This window comes from Botryllus schlosseri, chromosome 1 (genome assembly GCF_051294905.1).
Source record: "Botryllus schlosseri isolate E-star chromosome 1, Bs_hap1, whole genome shotgun sequence".
Taxonomy (NCBI): Eukaryota; Metazoa; Chordata; class Ascidiacea; order Stolidobranchia; family Styelidae; genus Botryllus; species Botryllus schlosseri.
The window spans coordinates 6,162,082-6,179,795 of NC_137236.1; the positions used below are offsets into that span (position 1 = coordinate 6,162,082).

The window sequence follows — 17,714 nt, forward strand, 5'->3', positions numbered from 1 at the left end:
TTTTATTCTTTATCCACGTAGCTTTTTATCAGCATTCTAGGCAGGGCGTAACCGTGCCGGGACTTGTTAATGCAAGCCCTTTTTATTCTTTATCCACGTAGCTTTTTATCAGCATTCTAGGCAGGGCGTAACCGTGCCGGGACTTGTTGCTATAAGCCCCTATTCGCTTCTTTCACCATCATCCTAGGCAGGGCGTAACCATACCGTATTCTTTCGCTCTTCTTTTTCGCCTTTGGTGGGATTCGAAGCCCGTCTCTTCTGGGCGGCGCGGCGAGGCAAGCGCAGTGCTCTTACCCATTAGGCCACGACGCCCTCGAGAACGGTAGACGATACGCGGCAATTCGTTTTCACACGCTCGCGTCATCCGCTGGGGGTCTCTCGCGTTTGCGCGCTCCCACCATCCGCGAACGGGCGGGCGGGCGGGCGGGCGGGCGGGCTCGCTCGCTCGCTCGTAGTTGGGTTCCGAGCGTGCACGATGGCACGGGCACTCAAAAATGAATCGAGTAACGATTTTCAAGATTCGAATCGTGTAGTGATACATGACTTCTTAGCGTACTGAAATTATACGATCTTGTCGCTACGCTAAAAGTTGAATTATAGTTTCGTTGCAATTTCCCAATTTGTTACTTTTAAAAACTCGATTGGTCGCGTTGCGGCATACGAAGCCGGGTGCGTCATTGTATATGAGATATCAATGAAGTCGTGGTCGAGCCGCGGCAACAGTGACAATGCATGCGCAATAGGACTGTTGAAAAATAACCTTAATTCCTGAATCTTGCTGGTTACGTGATTAAATCGTTAGGTTGCCTTGAAAAACGACGTACACCAAATTTGAATTCATTCTAACCGATATTCGCGGATTTCGTACAGCATGAAAATTTTGAATTTGCCTAAAAATGCAAAAAAAAATTTTTTTCAAATCTTTCTTTTTGCCAACCAACCCCATGAAATTGTTGCGCTGTCTTCAAAAATGATGATGATTTGACTCAATTCCAAGCCGTAGAAGTGGAGTTATTTCAGTTTTTCTTTGATAATTCTGGGATTATCCTTGATCGGTGGATCATCCCAGAATTATCATCAAAAATGCGCAATTAAACGGGTACGCTCGAAAATATGCCTGGCTGCCCTGCCGCAATAACATTTAATCCGACGCGAAATTGACATTTTATTCGCTGTGGCCACGCTACATGTATCATTTGTATACATTTAAATTTCCACGTCGTTCTCATTGATAATCGAACAGTCGACACGTCTCGAAGTCCAATACACATTTTCGTCTACTTATGACTGACCCGTCGTTTCCGATTGCCTATCGCTCTTTTAATTTAGAGTCCCAATTTCCGGCGCGGCGCTCCACGCTCAGGCTCTCGCTCTCCCCCGTGGCGAGCGACGGCCGATCAATGGGCTTTTGCCGCGTCGTAGTACTGGCTGGCGACGTGGCAGAACCGGGCTGCGTTCACCGCCTGACAGGTCTGAACTGCCCCTCGGATGAGCGCGGGTCCGATAGGGCTGCGGGTCTTGCTAGCTCCGCGAAACGCGGCTTTAGGAAGTAGAAGTGTTGATTTTGCACAGCTCGATCGAGCCGCCCCGCCGTCGAAAACCGGTCGTTTACGCAGCCGCGACGTCTCGCGCGGATCCGGAACGGGCGCGCCGGTCAGCGCGCGAACACGCTCCGCCCCGCGAACCCATTCGGGTCGGTCGGCCACTTCCGGGGTCGGCACCACGGCCCCGGTCACGACGAACACTAGCACAGAAAGCCGTGCCCCGACCGGCGTCGGCCGTCGCCGAGAGCTTCTTCGTTTCGTTCGCGTCTGCTCGTTCGGCAGACGTTGGTTATATAGTAATTTGCGCCGTTTCCCGATTTCTACAACAACTGCTGAAATATTTACCGTTCTATTCGTACGTACAAGCACGATGTCAGCCGCCAAGAAAACTACGACGACGCCGAGTCACGCTCCTTTCAAGGACATGATCGTCGCCGCCATCAAGAAGCTGGGCGACAAGAAAGGCTCCTCGCGTCAAGCCATCAAAAAGCACGTTTTGAGCAGCAACAAAGTCACCGAGCAGTCGACTAAAACCAACCTGAACCGGACTCTCGCAAAAATGCTCGCGTCCGGCCAGCTCGTCCACCCGAAGAACAGCACGGGACGGTACAAGCTCGCCGCTCCGAAGGCCCCGGCCCAGCAGGCAGCCAAAAAGAAGACCGTCGTCGCCAAGAAGAAGAAACCGGCCGCCAAGAAGGCCGCCGTCGGCAAGGAATCGACCAAAAAAACTACGGCCAAAAAGCCCAAAGCGAAGAAGACTCCCGTCAAGAAAGCAGCGGCCAAGAAATCGGCAACGGTCAAGAAGAGCGCCGCCAAAAAGCCGGCTGCCAAGAGACCCGCTTCGAAAAAATCGCCGAAAAAAGTGGTCAAGAAGGCTGCCAAAAAGACCTCAGCCAAGAAGAAGTAAACGCTGGCGTGTGTCGTCAACACCTCCACTATTAACGGCTCTTTTCAGGGCCATCCAAAGTTGATGTTTACGCTCATAGAGTACGGACAGGCTGCCGCAGTTACGCGACGGCCGGCCAGACTTGTAGTACAAATTGCGCATTTAGTTAGTTGACGGTTCAATTTGTTGAGCAGTTCTAGTTTTAGCCGCGCACTTGGTACAAGTCGGGTGGTTTATAGAAAAAGTAATTGGAGTCGGTTGATCGGGAAGGAAGTAAGTAAGTAAGTAAGTAAGTGAGTAACTAACTAACTAACTAACTTGATTAAATACTATTCGATCGACCAAAATAAGGCGGCGATATCCTCTGCTAATTTTCAACAAGTTCGGGTGGCTCTGAAAAGAGCCGTTTTCGTCTTGTGATCGCAGTAGCGAGTCGCTTATCCGCCGAACCCGTACAGAGTTCGTCCTTGGCGTTTCAAGGCGTAGACTACGTCCAGAGCGGTGACTGTCTTTCTCTTGGCGTGTTCGGTGTAAGTGACAGCGTCTCTGATGACGTTCTCGAGGAATACCTTCAGCACACCTCTGGTCTCTTCGTAGATGAGTCCTGAGATACGCTTCACTCCGCCACGACGTGCCAGACGGCGGATGGCGGGCTTGGTGATTCCCTGGATGTTATCACGCAACACCTTTCTGTGACGCTTGGCGCCTCCCTTTCCCAAACCTTTCCCTCCTTTTCCCCTTCCAGACATTTTTGTTAATTGATTTTTAACGACTAGGTCCGCGAAAATAAAATTTCAATAGCGAATGGCACGCTTCGGCACTCAACGCATTACGTGAAGGTCGCCAGCGGACGTTCTCGAAACGCGTCTAGCGCGCCAATTTCGACGGCCGAGTATAAATAGCCTCGCGTGACACGCCGGACGATTACTAGTGGCATTCAGCGACGACCGAGAATTTTAGAAATTTCGTACGTAAATCGGAGAGAGAGACAGTGACAGTATGGCAAGAACAAAGCAAACCGCGTTGTTGAAATAGACATTTCACATTTCTACTGCACGTCAGTAACGATCGAAAAAAATGTCAGGAAGAGGGAAGGGTGGTAAAGGACTGGGAAAAGGAGGCGCCCGCAAGCAGCTCGCTTAAGGAGTATGTCTGCGACGGGTGTAGAGAGGGGTACGGCCCCAATGGATTATGCCAATGCGGCAGGAGCAACCATGCCAATGGATAGATCGTGTGATCTGAAGGTCAAACTGGACAAACCGCCAACGAGCAAAGAGGTACTGAGTTTCTTTAATAAAGTAGGAATCAATAAGGAAGAAGTTGATGGACTAATTAGATTTCCAAACGGACAATGTGATATCACATTCCGAACTAGAGCGATGGCGGTAATAGCAGACAGGAACATGAGAAAAATGAAATCGGAAGGGATATCCCTTCCGTTCCACAATTTATACATTGCAGAAAATGTGGCAATTTACCTCAGCTGGGTGCCGGCCTGCATGGGGAATGGATTAATAGCACAGCACTTTGAGAACAACTATGGACCGGTAAAAAGTATATACGAACAAAGGGATGACCTGGGATACAGGAATGGTATAAGAAGTGTACTCATTGAGAAGAGGTATGTGGATGAAAACCCCATTAAATCCTACATATACATAAACAGGTTCAGAATCGCTGTCAAATATCGGGGGCAAACGCAAACTTGTGCACTATGTGAAGGGCCGGGACACATTGCCAGAATGTGCCCGGAAAAACTACGCCAAACTACCCAGCAACAGGGTAACCAAAGAAGGCAGCCCTTCAGGAATCCGCTTTACGATTACGTGAAGCCGGTTGTCCCGCAAGAGGCTGCTAGAGAGCAAGCGCCGACACCCACGCGTCCAAAAGGACACGACGATCTATCGCAGGACCGCTACAGCGACCAGCCACCAGAGGGAGACGCTAAGTCGGAAGAAATGACGTCGCCGAAAGCGTCAGAGGCCGGGAGCCAATCAGAGAGCGAGGAACAACGAGAGGGATCAGCTGCTAGTGGCGTGATGCCCATACATGGAGGTGAGAGACGAGAGACAAACTCTGACGATGAGCAGGAGGAGAAACCAGACGCCGGAACGGCCGAGCAGCAAGGCGCGGCTGCAAATTCATTCAGCGAAGAGCTGCGGCCAGTGAAGGATGTTGTTGCGGATCTCAAAGACGTACTAACCAAGTCGCAAAGTTCGGAAGACAGCAGTTCGGTATTTCAGAGTGAGCAGGCTAACTGGTTAATTCAATCTGAACCTTTTTTCAACAGCCCTAAGATCAGAGACAATAAGAGAAGCCATAAAAGCACGGACTCTGAGGAAAGCGCAACACTCATAAGACATTTCAGCTATGCGGGAGAGCGAAAAGGAACAATCGCATGTCAAGGATGTGGAAGGCCCGTAGCCTACCTAGCAAACTCGAAGGTATGCACATGCATGGTGTGTAACATTGAACATTCTTTTATACAGTCATGCTGCGACGAAAAGGAAATCTTGATAATCACGGGAGAAGCGCTAAACAGAAGACACACTATAAGCTGCGGGATATGCAACAGGGCGTGCATCATCACCGACTGCTGTGGCATGCTGGTAAGCGAGGCATCTGCCAAGCTATACAAGAAATGCAAAATATGCAGGAAGCCAAAAATAAAAAGAAAAGACAACTAGTGAGGTACTTTAGATAGGGAAATGGCTAATGGGGATATTAGGATTTTGACGCTTAACGTCAACGGGATGGGAAATGGGCGGAAACGACAAGTAATCTATGATTTCATTAAAAAGACAGGTGCAAACATTACGTGCCTGCAGGAAACGCACTCCGCATTAGAGACGGAAGATATCTGGGCAAAGGAATGGCATGGGAAGTCCTTCTGGAACTCACAAGACGGCGCCACGGCGGGAACTGCAATCCTGCTCAACACGAGAAACAAGAGAGCCATGCGAACCCTGAACGTGACGAAAGACATGGAAGGGAGAATGACACAGCTAAGAGTGCAAGTGGGTACCCATAAACTAGATATAACTTCATACTATGGTCACAATGACAGAACCAAAAGAAGAATGCAGCTACGACAACTAGCTACAAGGGTAAGAGGTACAAAGTACCAAATTATAGCAGGAGACTTTAACTGTGTAGACTCTTGTGAACTCGACCGGCAACCTGTTGACCAGAGAAGGGAAGAAGCCAACCGACACGCGAACACGATGAAAACAATCGGCGTAGAGGATGCGTTCAGGAGGGCCAATGGCAATAGAAAGGAATTCACCTTCTTCTACAACAAGGGCAAATCACGGCTCGACAGGATCTACACCACGCCCAACATCCAAACGGTAAACTGTAAACATGTGCCTTGCGCTTTTTCAGACCATGACGCCACCGTGGCCACGGTAAAGCTGGATCAACAACAGGACACGAAACGCACGATCTGGAAAAACAATACCGACGTCTACAAGCAAGAAACGTTCATGAGGGAGCTAGAAAATAAATGGAAAATGTGGGAAACCCTATACGACACCGTGTACACGAGCAGAATAGAATGGTGGGAAGCCGTGAAGCGAAGGCTAAAGCTCCTAAACATCCAATACGCCGCCAGGACGCGAAGGCTAGAAAAAGAGCGGCATAAAGAGGACGAAAAAGAATTAAAAATAGTAAGAAACCGTGTCATTCATAATATTACTCTTTTGCCAGAATACAGAAGAGTGAAAAGGAAAATATGGAAAAACAAGGAGGAGAGCATCCAAAAACTCCAGAAAGAAGCCAAGGCCGAGGCGGAAGAAACGCTAGCTCAAAAACCGTACATGCTCTGCGAAACCATCAAAAAACGGAGAGATGTGGCTTCAATCAGCGCAATCAGAAACAAGGTCGGCGATATCACCACAGACACCAGGGAGATCCGGAAAACTGCCGAAGATTACTACGAAAATCTATATAGTAAGAAGGGTACGGATACCAATATTGCAGACTCCTTTTTTAGATCGCAGGCTGGACAGCTGACGCAAAACCAGACGAAGGATATAGACCGGCCCATCACCGAAGATGAGGTGCGACAGGCCATTCTCCAGCAAAAACGAAATCGAACGCCCGGTAAGGACGGCATAAGTGCCGAGTTCTACGTACAAGCCCTAGACCTAATAGCGAAGGACCTAACCGCGGTTTTTGATGAACTCTACTCAAAGCACACCGCCACGAGTAATTTTGCAGGTGGAATAATAAAGACAATCCACAAGAAGGGCGACGACAAGGAAATGAAAAACTACCGCCCAATAACATTACTCAATGTAGACTACAAGATCATCAGCAAAATCCTGACGAACAGGCTGAAGAAGACCCTGCCAGATATTACGCACCACCACCAGCACGTAAACCCACCAAATAATATCGGAAATCTCAACCTTGTTTTAAGGGAAATTGCGGCAGAAATGCGAGAGAGGAATCAGGGAGCCATCGTCTCGATAGACTTCCGCAAGGCGTACGACACAATCGACCACCAATTCTTACACAGAGCGCTGGAGGAGACAGGCCTAGGCAACAACTTCCGACGCTTCATCCGATCAATATACGAAAACGGAGAGGCCACCATATCAATAGGCGGCGCAATCGGTGAAAATATCAGAATCCAGGAAGGTATCAAGCAAGGCGATCCGATTTCTATGTACCTTTTTACCATAGTGACGGACACGCTCCTACAGAAGCTTAACAGTTCTATTGCAGGCTTCAAACTCTCTGGCATGAAAGGGAAAATAGCCACACCCTCATACGCAGATGACATCACCGTTACGCTGGCAAGGGAAGGTGACAGCAGCAAGGCAATCAATGTAATAGAGGAATTCGGCAAGGCGAGCGGTCTACGGATCAATCAGGAGAAAACGAGGGGCATAACGTTTGAGCGTAAAAGATGGAGACAACCCACCACGAAATTCAAATGGACCAACAAGCTAACCGCCCTTGGGCACACCATAGCACATGAAGAAAAGGATGAGACGGAGCCATGGACCGAGGCGATCCACAAAACGGTCGACAAGCTCAACGAGTGGAGAACACTCCACCTAAAAAGGCATGAAAAGGTGAGCATATTGCGCACTAACATTCTACCTCTTTTCACATATACGGCCTCCAAGAACAGGATGCCGCCACCGATCAAGAAGAAGCTTAAATCAGAAGCAGCAGCATTTGTGATGGGACTGGACGGCAAAATGGAATATGAGAAAATCATACAGGCCAAGGAAATGGGTGGACTGGACCTAGTGGATATCCCGACCATGACCGATCTCGCGTTCATCAAACCGGCGCTGAAATACCTTGAAAAAGAAGCGAAGCCCGAAACGGAATGGGAAAAAAGAATAGAAAACCAGCTGGCTCTCACCATGAGAAGGTATGGGAAACACAAAATCGATAACACCATACCTCATGTTTTGCAGCCGCTAAAGCACTGGCGAGAAACCGCAAAAACCATGGAGGGAATAAAATTCAACCGGCAGGACATCAAATTGAAGCGGCAGGAAAAATATCGAGCGTTTATCACAAGGAACAACGCCAGACAACTGAGGGAGATGGAAGGACCAAATTGGAGGAACATCAACAACCGCTACCTCACGCACGACCAGAGGAAGTTAAACTGGGACATAGCAAACAGACTGCTCCCAACGAATAACAAACTACGAGCGACACTGGCTTCCAGAACGTGGGACTGCCCGCTGTGCGGAACAGAAATTGAGGATCACGAACATCTGTTCATAAAGTGCAGAAAGGTAAAACCGCTCATACTTGTTTTCATAGATGCATGGAACAAAGTCACGGGGAGGACAGCAAGACAGCCAGGCCTGCAGGAAATGATCGATATGAACCCAGAAACTCCAATGACGCAGGAACAACTCCTGGCCTACCTCAAAATAATCTCGACGCTCAAGCAGACCACATGGGATGCAAGAAACCTAAAGAAACACGAGGGTAAACAAATAACACATGTTTGGCTTTTAAGATCATGTAACAGAAGATTAAAAGGGAGGAGAAAACAAGAGATGGAACCCAGGGCGGAAGAAATACTGGACAAGATCTTGGAGGAAATCTGAAGCAAGAGCAACTTACCAAACCGCTACGTGACAGAGAGTAATCTCTGACAGGTACCTTTGGGAGGAGCAACCACCATCAAATGTTAGAACAAAGCAAACCGCGCGAAAATCTACAGGTGGCAAGGCGCCACGCAAGCAGCTCGCGACCAAGGCGGCGAGAAAGAGCGCTCCGGCCACCGGCGGCGTCAAGAAACCTCACCGTTACAGGCCCGGAACAGTGGCCCTCCGTGAGATCCGTCGCTACCAAAAGTCGACCGAGCTGCTCATCCGCAAGCTTCCCTTCCAGAGGCTGGTTCGCGAGATCGCTCAAGACTTCAAGACTGACCTCCGATTCCAGAGCAGCTCCGTGATGGCTCTGCAGGAGGCCAGCGAAGCCTACCTCGTGGGCTTGTTCGAAGACACCAACTTGTGCGCGATCCATGCCAAGCGCGTCACCATCATGCCGAAGGACATCCAGCTCGCCAGACGCATCCGTGGCGAGAGGGCTTAAGCTGCTGGCGACTAGCACGACGCAAAATAAACGGCTCTTTTCAGAGCCACCCGAACTTCACGGTATCGAGAGAGTTTAGAATCAGCGCGCTGTTATCAGTTTTATAATTATTGTCATCGCGGCATGTTGCCTTCCGCAGCGTCCGTTTCACAGCGCGCGCGCTACTTTGTAATACACAAACCAGTCTGGAAGATTCGCATCCCACGAACCTCTCACGGCAGATAAGCTACCCATGTAATACACGAACCCGTCTCGTTCATCGCACTGCAGGTACCGGAAACGCAACTTACCACCTGGCGTAAATAACAGAGTACGGCATAACAACTGAATTGATAACGCTTGCGAGAGCAAGCAAGTCAAAACGCACAAGAGCGGGTGGCCCTTACAAGGGCCGTTGTTTGCGATTTTCGGCGTCGAGCACAACCATCTACTTAGAGCTGGTGTACTTGGTGACGGCTTTGGTGCCTTCAGACACGGCGTGCTTGGCCAGTTCGCCGGGCAGCAAGAGCCTGACGGCGGTCTGGATCTCGCGGCTGCTGATGGTCGAGCGCTTGTTGTAGTGTGCGAGACGAGACGACTCGCTGGCGATCCTCTCGAAGACGTCGTTGACGAACGAGTTCATGATGCTCATGGCCTTGCTGGAGATTCCAGTGTCGGGATGCACCTGCTTCAGCACCTTGTAGATGTAGATGCTGAAGCTTTCCTTTCGCCTCGACTTTCTTTTCTTCTTGCCGTCTTTCGGCGTTTGCTTCTTTACGAGCTTCTTTGAACCTTTGCTGGCGACCATTATGCTATTCTGTAGTTTTGCCGCGATGAGCTGCTTGCACGTGAGTATATACGAATTGATTCTGGCGCCAAGGCGCAGAACGTTTATATAGTCGGGCGTATGCTAATGAAGCGAACAGCGAATGCACGAAACGAGACAGCTGCGTCACGGATTATTTTGGCGCATGAATTAGCCGTCTCTCGTTTCATGTCACAATGCTGTGACACGGGCGAGCTATAAAGCGCCAGTTGTGCGCCCTCGAATTCATTTATCGAAAAGATACTACCTATCTAGCAAACTACCGCAAAAAATATGTCAGGAAGGGGCAAAGGAGGCAAATCCAAGGCGAAGGCAAAGAGCCGATCATCGAGAGCTGGCCTGCAGTTCCCGGTCGGCAGAGTTCACCGCCTGCTGAGAAAGGGCAACTACGCACAGCGTGTGGGAGCCGGAGCTCCCGTGTACTTGGCCGCCGTGCTAGAGTACCTGAGCGCCGAAGTTCTGGAATTGGCAGGAAACGCGGCTCGCGACAACAAGAAGAGCAGAATCATCCCGCGTCACTTGCAGCTCGCCATCAGAAACGACGAAGAGCTGAACAAGCTGCTCGGCGGAGTTACGATTGCGCAAGGCGGCGTCTTGCCCAACATCCAGGCCGTCCTTCTGCCCAAGAAGACCGGGAAGAGCTCTTAAGCGCATCGCAAAAGCCTTCATCATCACAAACGGCACTTTTCAGTGCCACCCGATCGAGCAGGTTTTACGAAATTGTATACACACTTACATGTCATTGCGCGCGCAGTATAATCATAAGACTGAGACTCGAGCGAGCCTAGAGTACAGCGTTTTCAAAGCAATACTTGTATGGTTACGGCGATGTACATTGTCGAACAATTTTGTCTGGAATTGAATAGAATAGTGTTTACGGTGGCCAACTAGAATTAGACGCGCTCGACGGGTGGCGGGCGGTACGGCGGCGGCGCCGCCTTGATTGCTCAGCGGGTGTCTGTCACCGCTATTGCTTGCAAACGACTTGCTGAGGCGAGCGACGCAATACACAATTCCCAATACACAAGCCGGTATGCCTGATGCGTGAATCAAAAAAAGGCTGAGCGCACTCAGCCGCCTCTGTCAAGAGATACGTACCTTCAAATACAACCAAATACTCCAATGTCTGGGTCGTACGGAGCAGGGGCGTACTAGTACTTGGAGAGTCGTAAGTACTGGTGCGGGTAGAAAGGATCTCGTATGTTACGTCTTACAGTTGGGACCTGCCGTCGCTTGGAATTTTGTTGTTCGGCGCAATTCCGTTGTTCGCGCAAAGTTACAGTGTAAGTGTCGAGGTTCGGGTTTCGACACGATTAGGTACTCGGGCGATACCAAACCAAGCGCCGTTCTGTTCTGTGACGTCGCAGCGAGTGGGTGATCCCGCCGGCGCCCAACGGTTTTGTTCGTGACGCGCCGACAAAGTGTTTCAATGTACTGCGCAGACTCTTTACTCCCTAGTGACGACGACGACGACGATGATGACGATGATGATGATGATGTGTGATGATGATGATGATGTGTGATGAATACTCCGACACGTCGGAGCGTGCAGGCCAAACTTGGAGGTGCTGCAATACCAAGGTGACCCACGGCGGAGGCGCAGCAAGCCGCAAACTCTCCACCAACGCTGCAAAAATCAAATTAATACACAGAGGGGGTCGATGACCCCCGTTACAGGTATTAACCTATAAAGAACAGATACTACACTTGATCTTAGCCATAGGGCCGAGAAGCGATGGGGAGGAAGGGCCCCGTGACACTCATATTCAGTGAATTTTCAATTTTTTCTCACCCGATTTCGTAAACAGAAAAATTTCGCGCTTGAAAATTATCGCCACCGTAATTATGGTCACCGTAAATACTATATTATTGAAATCCAAATTTTTCTACTGCAATAACTGGGTTTCTAGCGGTTGGAGTGGAGAGCAAAGTGGGTGTGCAGCGGTTTACGAAACGTGTCGGAGTGCACATCGAACATCATCCTCAGAGGGATCAGGATCGGGATTGGCTGGAAGAAAAGAAAACACATTTTCTGCATATTGAAAAATTGCTAACCCGTTGGTGCCCGCCCGCCCGCCCGCCCGCCCGCCCTACGATCGAGATCGCCCGATGCTACAGTTGCAGTGCAGAACGACACTTGGTGTGCTATCGCCGACTACCTAAGCCTGTCGAAGCACGTAATACACTGTCGCTCGTGCAAGAGAAGGTTGGCAGAGCCGGTATTGCGCGAATTTCAAGCGACGGGTGGTCGCGACGGGTGGTCCTTTTCAGACTAGGGCGAGTGCTGATAATTCTCCAACTACTAGTAGTCCCTCTACCTTTCATATTTATTGGAGTTTTGGTTGTTATAAGGTTGGTATGCCTCCCTTTCTCTCGTTTGCTGAGTGCGCTCGGCTCTTTTCCGACAAATGACAAGTAAACCCGGTCCGTATTGAGGCGCGTCGAGTCGCGTCGGTCGCAGGCGGACAGGGCTATCGGCGGCGGCTGTTTTATTTTTTGATTCGTACTCGTTCGGGTCGGATTCCGTCGCATGTTTTGTTTGTGATTTTGTTGTGGGTAGTTGTGTGACCAGACGTGAGTTTTGACTGTAAAGTCGTTTTGTCAAGTGGGTCCGAGCCAGTATATACGTTACGTCAGATAACCCTAACCTTGGCCTTTGTAAATACTAGTCTGCTCAGATGTACGATTAGGATTCTTCGGCACACGGTTGTTCGATTCCGATTCCGAACGGCATTATTCGGATTAGCGTGGATTTTTGGTCGAGATTGTTCGGCTTCGGGCGGATAGTTTCTCAGAGACTCGAGCTGTTGGACGGACGCGGATTGTCAGAAATCAATATCCGCTGATCGATCTCTGATTCGTTGTTGAAATTCCTGTTTATACTGTACTTCACCCCGGTCGACACCAATATTCGACTGAAGCAGAAATCTCGAATAAATATCCTGGCGCAGCGCTTTCTGTGACGACAAAGTAGTGCAACGCGCGCACGCGTCGCTTTTCACCGTCATTCTAGGCAGGTCGTAACCGTGCCGGGACTTGTTAATGCAAGCCCTTTTTATTCTTTATCCACGTAGCTTTTTATCAGCATTCTAGGCAGGGCGTAACCGTGCCGGGACTTGTTAATGCAAGCCCTTTTTATTCTTTATCCACGTAGCTTTTTATCAGCATTCTAGGCAGGGCGTAACCGTGCCGGGACTTGTTGCTATAAGCCCCTATTCGCTTCTTTCACCATCATCCTAGGCAGGGCGTAACCATACCGTATTCTTTCGCTCTTCTTTTTCGCCTTTGGTGGGATTCGAAGCCCGTCTCTTCTGGGCGGCGCGGCGAGGCAAGCGCAGTGCTCTTACCCATTAGGCCACGACGCCCTCGAGAACGGTAGACGATACGCGGCAATTCGTTTTCACACGCTCGCGTCATCCGCTGGGGGTCTCTCGCGTTTGCGCGCTCCCACCATCCGCGAACGGGCGGGCGGGCGGGCGGGCGGGCGGGCTCGCTCGCTCGCTCGTAGTTGGGTTCCGAGCGTGCACGATGGCACGGGCACTCAAAAATGAATCGAGTAACGATTTTCAAGATTCGAATCGTGTAGTGATACATGACTTCTTAGCGTACTGAAATTATACGATCTTGTCGCTACGCTAAAAGTTGAATTATAGTTTCGTTGCAATTTCCCAATTTGTTACTTTTAAAAACTCGATTGGTCGCGTTGCGGCATACGAAGCCGGGTGCGTCATTGTATATGAGATATCAATGAAGTCGTGGTCGAGCCGCGGCAACAGTGACAATGCATGCGCAATAGGACTGTTGAAAAATAACCTTAATTCCTGAATCTTGCTGGTTACGTGATTAAATCGTTAGGTTGCCTTGAAAAACGACGTACACCAAATTTGAATTCATTCTAACCGATATTCGCGGATTTCGTACAGCATGAAAATTTTGAATTTGCCTAAAAATGCAAAAAAAAATTTTTTTCAAATCTTTCTTTTTGCCAACCAACCCCATGAAATTGTTGCGCTGTCTTCAAAAATGATGCAAAACAAATTTGACTCAATTCCAAGCCGTAGAAGTGGAGTTATTTCAGTTTTTCTTTGATAATTCTGGGATTATCCTTGATCGGTGGATCATCCCAGAATTATCATCAAAAATGCGCAATTAAACGGGTACGCTCGAAAATATGCCTGGCTGCCCTGCCGCAATAACATTTAATCCGACGCGAAATTGACATTTTATTCGCTGTGGCCACGCTACATGTATCATTTGTATACATTTAAATTTCCACGTCGTTCTCATTGATAATCGAACAGTCGACACGTCTCGAAGTCCAATACACATTTTCGTCTACTTATGACTGACCCGTCGTTTCCGATTGCCTATCGCTCTTTTAATTTAGAGTCCCAATTTCCGGCGCGGCGCTCCACGCTCAGGCTCTCGCTCTCCCCCGTGGCGAGCGACGGCCGATCAATGGGCTTTTGCCGCGTCGTAGTACTGGCTGGCGACGTGGCAGAACCGGGCTGCGTTCACCGCCTGACAGGTCTGAACTGCCCCTCGGATGAGCGCGGGTCCGATAGGGCTGCGGGTCTTGCTAGCTCCGCGAAACGCGGCTTTAGGAAGTAGAAGTGTTGATTTTGCACAGCTCGATCGAGCCGCCCCGCCGTCGAAAACCGGTCGTTTACGCAGCCGCGACGTCTCGCGCGGATCCGGAACGGGCGCGCCGGTCAGCGCGCGAACACGCTCCGCCCCGCGAACCCATTCGGGTCGGTCGGCCACTTCCGGGGTCGGCACCACGGCCCCGGTCACGACGAACACTAGCACAGAAAGCCGTGCCCCGACCGGCGTCGGCCGTCGCCGAGAGCTTCTTCGTTTCGTTCGCGTCTGCTCGTTCGGCAGACGTTGGTTATATAGTAATTTGCGCCGTTTCCCGATTTCTACAACAACTGCTGAAATATTTACCGTTCTATTCGTACGTACAAGCACGATGTCAGCCGCCAAGAAAACTACGACGACGCCGAGTCACGCTCCTTTCAAGGACATGATCGTCGCCGCCATCAAGAAGCTGGGCGACAAGAAAGGCTCCTCGCGTCAAGCCATCAAAAAGCACGTTTTGAGCAGCAACAAAGTCACCGAGCAGTCGACTAAAACCAACCTGAACCGGACTCTCGCAAAAATGCTCGCGTCCGGCCAGCTCGTCCACCCGAAGAACAGCACGGGACGGTACAAGCTCGCCGCTCCGAAGGCCCCGGCCCAGCAGGCAGCCAAAAAGAAGACCGTCGTCGCCAAGAAGAAGAAACCGGCCGCCAAGAAGGCCGCCGTCGGCAAGGAATCGACCAAAAAAACTACGGCCAAAAAGCCCAAAGCGAAGAAGACTCCCGTCAAGAAAGCAGCGGCCAAGAAATCGGCAACGGTCAAGAAGAGCGCCGCCAAAAAGCCGGCTGCCAAGAGACCCGCTTCGAAAAAATCGCCGAAAAAAGTGGTCAAGAAGGCTGCCAAAAAGACCTCAGCCAAGAAGAAGTAAACGCTGGCGTGTGTCGTCAACACCTCCACTATTAACGGCTCTTTTCAGGGCCATCCAAAGTTGATGTTTACGCTCATAGAGTACGGACAGGCTGCCGCAGTTACGCGACGGCCGGCCAGACTTGTAGTACAAATTGCGCATTTAGTTAGTTGACGGTTCAATTTGTTGAGCAGTTCTAGTTTTAGCCGCGCACTTGGTACAAGTCGGGTGGTTTATAGAAAAAGTAATTGGAGTCGGTTGATCGGGAAGGAAGTAAGTAAGTAAGTAAGTAAGTGAGTAACTAACTAACTAACTAACTTGATTAAATACTATTCGATCGACCAAAATAAGGCGGCGATATCCTCTGCTAATTTTCAACAAGTTCGGGTGGCTCTGAAAAGAGCCGTTTTCGTCTTGTGATCGCAGTAGCGAGTCGCTTATCCGCCGAACCCGTACAGAGTTCGTCCTTGGCGTTTCAAGGCGTAGACTACGTCCAGAGCGGTGACTGTCTTTCTCTTGGCGTGTTCGGTGTAAGTGACAGCGTCTCTGATGACGTTCTCGAGGAATACCTTCAGCACACCTCTGGTCTCTTCGTAGATGAGTCCTGAGATACGCTTCACTCCGCCACGACGTGCCAGACGGCGGATGGCGGGCTTGGTGATTCCCTGGATGTTATCACGCAACACCTTTCTGTGACGCTTGGCGCCTCCCTTTCCCAAACCTTTCCCTCCTTTTCCCCTTCCAGACATTTTTGTTAATTGATTTTTAACGACTAGGTCCGCGAAAATAAAATTTCAATAGCGAATGGCACGCTTCGGCACTCAACGCATTACGTGAAGGTCGCCAGCGGACGTTCTCGAAACGCGTCTAGCGCGCCAATTTCGACGGCCGAGTATAAATAGCCTCGCGTGACACGCCGGACGATTACTAGTGGCATTCAGCGACGACCGAGAATTTTAGAAATTTCGTACGTAAATCGGAGAGAGAGACAGTGACAGTATGGCAAGAACAAAGCAAACCGCGCGAAAATCTACAGGTGGCAAGGCGCCACGCAAGCAGCTCGCGACCAAGGCGGCGAGAAAGAGCGCTCCGGCCACCGGCGGCGTCAAGAAACCTCACCGTTACAGGCCCGGAACAGTGGCCCTCCGTGAGATCCGTCGCTACCAAAAGTCGACCGAGCTGCTCATCCGCAAGCTTCCCTTCCAGAGGCTGGTTCGCGAGATCGCTCAAGACTTCAAGACTGACCTCCGATTCCAGAGCAGCTCCGTGATGGCTCTGCAGGAGGCCAGCGAAGCCTACCTCGTGGGCTTGTTCGAAGACACCAACTTGTGCGCGATCCATGCCAAGCGCGTCACCATCATGCCGAAGGACATCCAGCTCGCCAGACGCATCCGTGGCGAGAGGGCTTAAGCTGCTGGCGACTAGCACGACGCAAAATAAACGGCTCTTTTCAGAGCCACCCGAACTTCACGGTATCGAGAGAGTTTAGAATCAGCGCGCTGTTATCAGTTTTATAATTATTGTCATCGCGGCATGTTGCCTTCCGCAGCGTCCGTTTCACAGCGCGCGCGCTACTTTGTAATACACAAACCAGTCTGGAAGATTCGCATCCCACGAACCTCTCACGGCAGATAAGCTACCCATGTAATACACGAACCCGTCTCGTTCATCGCACTGCAGGTACCGGAAACGCAACTTACCACCTGGCGTAAATAACAGAGTACGGCATAACAACTGAATTGATAACGCTTGCGAGAGCAAGCAAGTCAAAACGCACAAGAGCGGGTGGCCCTTACAAGGGCCGTTGTTTGCGATTTTCGGCGTCGAGCACAACCATCTACTTAGAGCTGGTGTACTTGGTGACGGCTTTGGTGCCTTCAGACACGGCGTGCTTGGCCAGTTCGCCGGGCAGCAAGAGCCTGACGGCGGTCTGGATCTCGCGGCTGCTGATGGTCGAGCGCTTGTTGTAGTGTGCGAGACGAGACGACTCGCTGGCGATCCTCTCGAAGACGTCGTTGACGAACGAGTTCATGATGCTCATGGCCTTGCTGGAGATTCCAGTGTCGGGATGCACCTGCTTCAGCACCTTGTAGATGTAGATGCTGAAGCTTTCCTTTCGCCTCGACTTTCTTTTCTTCTTGCCGTCTTTCGGCGTTTGCTTCTTTACGAGCTTCTTTGAACCTTTGCTGGCGACCATTATGCTATTCTGTAGTTTTGCCGCGATGAGCTGCTTGCACGTGAGTATATACGAATTGATTCTGGCGCCAAGGCGCAGAACGTTTATATAGTCGGGCGTATGCTAATGAAGCGAACAGCGAATGCACGAAACGAGACAGCTGCGTCACGGATTATTTTGGCGCATGAATTAGCCGTCTCTCGTTTCATGTCACAATGCTGTGACACGGGCGAGCT

General features: G+C 50.4%; 10 protein-coding genes and 1 non-coding gene across 15 annotated transcripts; 6 read left to right on the forward strand and 5 right to left on the reverse strand.

The window, feature by feature from the left end:
• Positions 1–1,283: 1,283 nt before the first annotated feature.
• Positions 1,284–2,510, forward strand: LOC145437445 (uncharacterized). The gene is made up of 2 exons (XM_080314707.1): positions 1,284–1,470; positions 1,547–2,510. Exons 1-2 carry the CDS (start codon positions 1,284–1,286, stop codon positions 2,449–2,451), a joined length of 1,092 nt encoding a protein of 363 aa, XP_080170833.1. The 3' UTR covers positions 2,452–2,510.
• LOC145433357 (histone H4) lies at positions 1,975–3,220 on the reverse strand. The gene has a single exon (XM_080310444.1). It carries the CDS (start codon positions 3,177–3,179, stop codon positions 2,868–2,870), a length of 312 nt encoding a protein of 103 aa, XP_080166570.1. The 5' UTR covers positions 3,180–3,220; the 3' UTR covers positions 1,975–2,867.
• A 237-nt stretch (positions 3,221–3,457) lies between these two features.
• On the forward strand, positions 3,458–5,059 carry LOC145458965 (uncharacterized). 5 transcript variants are annotated; one of them, XR_013921259.1, is made up of 3 exons: positions 3,458–4,659; positions 4,721–4,846; positions 4,920–5,059. XR_013921259.1 is itself a non-coding variant. In XM_080337515.1 (2 exons), exons 1-2 carry the CDS (start codon positions 3,579–3,581, stop codon positions 4,945–4,947), a joined length of 1,296 nt encoding a protein of 431 aa, XP_080193641.1. In that variant the 5' UTR covers positions 3,458–3,578; the 3' UTR covers positions 4,948–5,059. The 5 variants fall into 5 exon arrangements, 3 of the variants coding, with proteins under 3 accessions (XP_080193641.1, XP_080193767.1, XP_080193884.1); XR_013921275.1 differs by having other exon boundaries at positions 3,458–4,664; positions 4,920–4,932; XM_080337515.1 differs by having other exon boundaries at positions 3,458–4,846.
• A 3,503-nt stretch (positions 5,060–8,562) lies between these two features.
• LOC145437464 (histone H3-like) lies at positions 8,563–9,209 on the forward strand (the record flags this gene model as incomplete). Its single annotated transcript, XM_080314726.1, has 1 exon — positions 8,563–9,209. A coding segment is annotated over one exon (447 nt), but the record flags the coding sequence as incomplete, so codon positions are not given.
• LOC145433224 (histone H2B.1-like) lies at positions 8,948–9,829 on the reverse strand. Its single transcript, XM_080310258.1, has one exon. It carries the CDS (start codon positions 9,794–9,796, stop codon positions 9,437–9,439), a length of 360 nt encoding a protein of 119 aa, XP_080166384.1. The 5' UTR covers positions 9,797–9,829; the 3' UTR covers positions 8,948–9,436.
• Positions 9,830–10,047: 218 nt separating this feature from the next.
• On the forward strand, positions 10,048–10,841 carry LOC145433218 (histone H2A). The gene has a single exon (XM_080310231.1). The coding sequence runs from the start codon at positions 10,088–10,090 to the stop codon at positions 10,460–10,462; it is 375 nt and encodes a 124-aa protein (XP_080166357.1). The 5' UTR covers positions 10,048–10,087; the 3' UTR covers positions 10,463–10,841.
• A 516-nt stretch (positions 10,842–11,357) lies between these two features.
• On the reverse strand, positions 11,358–11,551 carry LOC145451630 (U2 spliceosomal RNA). The gene has a single exon (XR_013918968.1). It is a non-coding gene; the product is annotated as a U2 spliceosomal RNA (small nuclear RNA).
• Positions 11,552–14,726: 3,175 nt separating this feature from the next.
• LOC145433111 (uncharacterized) lies at positions 14,727–15,382 on the forward strand. Its single transcript, XM_080310050.1, has one exon. It carries the CDS (start codon positions 14,787–14,789, stop codon positions 15,321–15,323), a length of 537 nt encoding a protein of 178 aa, XP_080166176.1. The 5' UTR covers positions 14,727–14,786; the 3' UTR covers positions 15,324–15,382.
• On the reverse strand, positions 14,847–16,092 carry LOC145433338 (histone H4). The gene has a single exon (XM_080310424.1). It carries the CDS (start codon positions 16,049–16,051, stop codon positions 15,740–15,742), a length of 312 nt encoding a protein of 103 aa, XP_080166550.1. The 5' UTR covers positions 16,052–16,092; the 3' UTR covers positions 14,847–15,739.
• Positions 16,093–16,286: 194 nt separating this feature from the next.
• Positions 16,287–16,912, forward strand: LOC145433194 (histone H3). The gene has a single exon (XM_080310164.1). It carries the CDS (start codon positions 16,302–16,304, stop codon positions 16,710–16,712), a length of 411 nt encoding a protein of 136 aa, XP_080166290.1. The 5' UTR covers positions 16,287–16,301; the 3' UTR covers positions 16,713–16,912.
• Positions 16,651–17,533, reverse strand: LOC145433223 (histone H2B.1-like). The gene has a single exon (XM_080310243.1). The coding sequence runs from the start codon at positions 17,497–17,499 to the stop codon at positions 17,140–17,142; it is 360 nt and encodes a 119-aa protein (XP_080166369.1). The 5' UTR covers positions 17,500–17,533; the 3' UTR covers positions 16,651–17,139.
• Between the last annotated feature and the right edge of the window lie 181 nt (positions 17,534–17,714).